The sequence below is a fragment of the Colobus angolensis genome, unplaced genomic scaffold (genome assembly GCF_000951035.1).
Source record: "Colobus angolensis palliatus isolate OR3802 unplaced genomic scaffold, Cang.pa_1.0 Scaffold83, whole genome shotgun sequence".
NCBI lineage: Eukaryota > Metazoa > Chordata > Mammalia > Primates > Cercopithecidae > Colobus > Colobus angolensis.
In genome coordinates, this window is record NW_012122154.1 from 1,208,112 (window position 1) to 1,213,235 (window position 5,124).

At 54.5% G+C, this 5,124-nt stretch overlaps 1 protein-coding gene across 1 annotated transcript in view; it reads left to right on the forward strand.

The window, feature by feature from the left end:
* Nucleotides 1-5,124, forward strand: part of LOC105503146 (signal transducer and activator of transcription 5B) — a 105,172-nt gene that overhangs the window by 81,915 nt on the left and 18,133 nt on the right. The window contains exons 6-11 of the mRNA XM_011929938.1: nucleotides 2,102-2,232; nucleotides 2,480-2,631; nucleotides 3,063-3,218; nucleotides 3,623-3,802; nucleotides 4,488-4,575; nucleotides 4,670-4,792. Coding sequence (XP_011785328.1) covers nucleotides 2,102-2,232; nucleotides 2,480-2,631; nucleotides 3,063-3,218; nucleotides 3,623-3,802; nucleotides 4,488-4,575; nucleotides 4,670-4,792 — 830 coding nt within the window. The remainder of the gene's footprint in view (nucleotides 1-2,101; nucleotides 2,233-2,479; nucleotides 2,632-3,062; nucleotides 3,219-3,622; nucleotides 3,803-4,487; nucleotides 4,576-4,669; nucleotides 4,793-5,124) is intronic.

A 5,124-nucleotide genomic window follows, 5' to 3' on the forward strand; every position in this document is an offset into this window, starting at 1 on the left:
CACCACACACAGCACACACACACCACACATACAGACACACACACACCACACACACACACACACAGCACACACACACATAGCACATGCTCCTCTAATTCCATGTATGTCGGTTCCATCTTATGTCTATAGTGATATTATTTATTTACTCTTTCTCTTCTCCACTGGAACATAAATATTGAAGAAGGGACTATATCTTTTATCTCTGTACCCTGAGGCCAGCACAATGCCTGAAACATAACAGTTATTGAGTAAAGGTTGAAAGAATGATTCTAGCATGTCTTCCTTTTATCTGAACCCATCCCAAACTGGCCCTAGAAGAAGGGCAGCTGCTTCTGAGAATGGAAACAGAAGATTTGGGGCTGTTATTCCTACCCAAGTCCTTAGACTGTTAACAGTATTTCTGATCCTGTGCCTGACTTTTCTGTTTCCTGTGCGTGGTGGTGGATTAGGTTTGGATCCATCATTCAGTGTCTTCTCAGTCCCATTTGTCAAGTTCACTCAGCAGAAACACAGACTGTTGATCTGCTTTTGCCAGGGAAGGCTTAGCTACCTCCAGTGGAGTAGGGAAATTGCTTCCTGTCTCCCTGGCCTCCTTCCCAAAAGCTTCTGCACATTTCCAGGAGAGACCTAATTGGGTCCCTTGCATAGGAAGGCTGGGCCCAGGTGTTGGGATCACCACCACCCTCCCTGTGGCTGGGCAGGATTACCGAGGTGGCCATAGAGACGCCTCGGATCTGTCCGTGCCTGGATGATCCTCTTCCTGCTCGATACCTGCAGTGAGATTGGAGCCATATTTCTGAGTTCTAGCTCTGGGCTGTTCCTGGCTACATAGAGTTGCTTTTGTCTGTCCCAGCTTGTGCATCCCATGGGACAGGGCTGGGGTCAGGGTGACATGACCCTCAGGGACCAGCCAGGAACTCGACTGAGACATGCTGATGCGCGCATCTTCTGACTCAGCTCAAGCAAGGATGCTGGGCTGTTGAGAAGGTGATGGGAAGGGATTAATAGTCCCAGTGTGGTGGAGAGGGGCTGTTGTTGGGAGGGTGAGGTGGGTCTGCTGGTGGTGGCTGTAACTGTGGACATGTCTAGTTTCTTAGGCTGGGTTATTGATACACAGGTGCTCCTGTGTTCCATGTTCCCTGTGTCTTACCTATTTCATAGTAATTTTTAAAAGGTAGTGAGGCCTGACTTACTCCCTGTCCCACCATCAATGACTCCTCACAGATGGTGTGGAGAGAAGCTACCTCCCTCCGGCCTCCCTTTCCTGAGAGAATCTTGGTGGCTCTGCATCCCCAGTGGCCCTGGACATGCTCTCCTCTGCTGTCTGTCTGTCTGTCTCCCCTGGTTGGTCGGCTGGGCTCACAGTGAGCCAACCTGGACAAACATGCTGGGCCCCTTCCAGCCCCTCGAGAATCTCATCCTCCCCTGAGGGGGGACTACTGTGCTCAGGGACGAGACACAGCCGCCGGGGGCCCCTGAGGAGGCCTTGCTGCGGGAGGGATGGGGCCGAGCAACTGCTTGTCTTTGTCACCTCTTCTCTCTGTCCTGTTTCCCATTAACCAAGAAGGACGAACCTCACACAGAGCTCACCCATGCCAGAAAGCTTTCTGGCATCTTCCATGTCCTCATGTATTTAATCTTCAAGCGCCCCACTGAGGCAGGTGCCAAGAATCTCCTGTTTTACATGTGGGGAAGCCAAGGCACAGAAAGGAAAGCGATTTGCCCAGGTTCACCCACAGTCAAGGGCATGGGCACACTTGCACCCCAGACAGCCTAGACCCATTCCAGGCTGTGAGAAGAGGGCTGGCAGCTCTGTGGGGCAGGCGGGCAGGAGACAGGCAGGCCTCTTCCCCAGCTGCCCCAGCATCCGTGTGCCCCCAGAGGGGATGCTCAGAGTCAGGAGGCCGGCGAGCAGGGCCCAGAGGCACCTCCTGAGGCGCCCATTCATCTTGCTCCCCATGTCTGTCAGGAACCCCGACTTGCCCTTCATGCAGTATCTGAGCCTGGGAGGGTCTTGCTCCAGAATGGGTGAATGCGCTTCCCTGGGCCTCCTGTTGGACACTGGGAGGTGACGGTCATGGTTTCCTATCCCTTCCTCTAGCTCAGTTTGGCCCACTGGCCCAGCTGAGCCCCCAGGAGCGTCTGAGCCGGGAGACGGCCCTCCAGCAGAAGCAGGTGTCTCTGGAGGCGTGGCTGCAGCACGAGGCACAGACGCTGCAGCAGTACCGCGTGGTGAGTGGGGTCCTGGCCCTCTCCTGGGCGTGGGTGCCATGAAGTCAGTCTCTGGGGACCTGAGGGAGGACTGGGGCCCGGATGAGAGCAGAACCTGGGAGGGCAGAGGCATATTTTTCTGGGAGCCATGCAAGGCAGAGCAGCTTGGGGAGAAGAAATGGCCTGGGCCCTGCTCTGCCATTTCCCAGCAAGGCCCTGCGGTGTTCTCTGGGAGCCCAGAAGGGGCTGCTCTCCTCTCTTCCCTCAGGAGCTGGCCGAGAAGCACCAGAAGACCCTGCAGCTGCTGCGGAAGCAACAGACCATCATCCTAGATGACGAGCTGATCCAGTGGAAGCGGCGGCAGCAGCTGGCCGGGAACGGCGGGCCCCCCGAGGGCAGCCTGGACGTGCTACAGTCCTGGTAATGGTGTGGGGCGGCCAGAGGGCAGGGCAGGAGGGGCTGGTGGGGACCCTGGCTGCTTCTGCCTCCTGTGCTGGCTCCTGCAGCAGGCCCCCTCCATCCTGGGACAGCTCTTGTTTCTCCAGGGGGCCTGGTTCCTGAATCAGACTTTGGTCCCCCATCCTGTGCACCTCCCCCAGGAAGGGGGCTGCTGTCCTGGGGTGGGAGAGAGCTCGGGTGTGTGGGTGATGCTCGGGCTGTTTGGGCCTAGTCAGGGTCGCCCCTCCTGTGTACGTTTCTAATTCTGGGAGGCAGGGAGCTCTGCTCTTCCCATGGGTGGGAGGTGTGGTGAAAGCACAGAGCCTTCCTGGGGGAGGGGGAGCTGTGTCTTGGGCCTGGCGTCTGTGCGGAGAAGCCATTGTCCTCCTGTTGGCCTTGGGGCTCCCGTGCAGGTGTGAGAAGTTGGCCGAGATCATCTGGCAGAACCGGCAGCAGATCCGCAGGGCTGAGCACCTCTGCCAGCAGCTGCCCATCCCTGGCCCAGTGGAGGAGATGCTGGCTGAGGTCAACGCCACCATCACGGACATCATCTCCGCCCTGGTGACCAGGTGACTGCTGCCTGTTGGCCATGCCCAGGAGCTTGGGGCAGCTCCAGACTGTGTGTGGGGGGCCGCAGGTGCCTTCCAGACCAGCAGATCCGCTTCGTGCCTCTCATCCCTCCCCACTCCGTCTCCAGTTGCTGTGGCTGCTGGGTGCCGCCCTTGCCCGGTTTCTCCTGTGGACACTGCAAGAGATGCCCTTGGGCCGCAGCCCGTGCCGGCTGCTGTGTTATCTCACTCCCTCTCCGTCCTCTCCCTGGACTCTCACAGCTTCCCCGGGAACAGAGGCTGTGCCCGTGCTCTTCACCTCCTGAGCCCCACGGGAGGCAGCCCCACCCCCAGCACAGGAGGACTGAGAGCCCTTTCCCCTGCGCCAACCCCTCATCGTACGTCTGTCCCTGTGTCCCCTGCAGCACATTCATCATTGAGAAGCAGCCTCCTCAGGTCCTGAAGACCCAGACCAAGTTTGCAGCCACCGTGCGCCTGCTGGTGGGCGGGAAGCTAAACGTGCACATGAACCCGCCCCAGGTGAAGGCCACCATCATCAGTGAGCAGCAGGCCAAGTCTCTGCTCAAGAACGAGAACACCCGCAAGTAATTGTGCAGCTTCTTCTCATTCCCTGCTACTTGTCTCGTGTCCTGGCAACAGGAAAAAAAAGAATTCTGCCTCCTGTGTCAGATCCCTGTTTGCCCTTCTGGCCTCTTCTGGGCATCAGCAAAGGAACATAAAGAAGTTCTTGGGTCTGGTGTGGTGGCTCACGCCTGTAATCCCAGCACTTTAGGAGGCTGAGGCAGACAGATCACTTGAGGTCAGGAGTTCAAGACCAGCATGACCAACATGGTGAAACCCCGTCTCTACTAAAAATACAAAAATTTAGCCAGGCATGGTGGTGGGCGCCTGTAATCCCAGCTACTCGAGAGACTGAGGCAGGAGAATCCCTTGAACCTGGGAGGCAGAGATTGCAATGAGCCAAGATCACACCATTGCATTCCAGCCTGGGCAACAAGAGCAAAACTCCGTCTCAAAAAAAAAAAAAAAAAAAAAAAAAGAAAAGTTCTCCTAGGAACTGTTTTCTGTGAAGATAGTTTGATCTTGTTTCATTTTGTAGAGATACGTCCGAGAACCTTACATGTATATGTTATGTAGCTAACATTTCCTCTAAATGACGTACATTTTTAGCAAACTTCTCTATTTCCTGCTACCCCAAATTATATTATTTACTCCGCATGTCCTGAGACCCTGGCATGGGTTTGGAGCTGGTCTCTCTCTGATTTGCAGTGATTACAGTGGCGAGATCTTGAACAACTGCTGTGTCATGGAGTACCACCAAGCCACAGGCACTCTTAGTGCCCACTTCAGGAATATGGTGAGGGTGGAAGAAGGGGAAGAATGAATTTTTCCCTGTTCTTTGAGGAGAACAACTTTCATCTGACGTTTCATCTTGTATTTCTCCTTTGCAGTCCCTGAAACGAATTAAGAGGTCAGACCGTCGTGGGGCAGAGTCAGTGACAGAAGAAAAATTTACAATCCTGTTTGAATCCCAGTTCAGTGTTGGTGGAAATGAGCTGGTTTTTCAAGTCAAGGTAAAGCCTTCCCTAAGCTCTGTGTGTGCATGTGTGTGTGTGTGTGTGTGCGCGCGTGCGTGTGTGTGGTGTACTTTATGTTACAAAATAATTTTTTTTATCACATAGCATCTTCTTTTTGACTATTGGTAAACTGAAAACAGACTGACCTCACCCTGAGAACTGTTATCACTTAGATTCTCTTAAGATATGAACAAAGCCTGAGCACAGTGGCTCATGCCTATAATCCCAGCACTTTGGAAGGCTGAGGCAGGCAGGTCACTTGAGATCAGGAGTTCAAGACCAGCGTGGCTAACACAGTGAAACCCCATCTCTACTAAAAAGTACAAAAA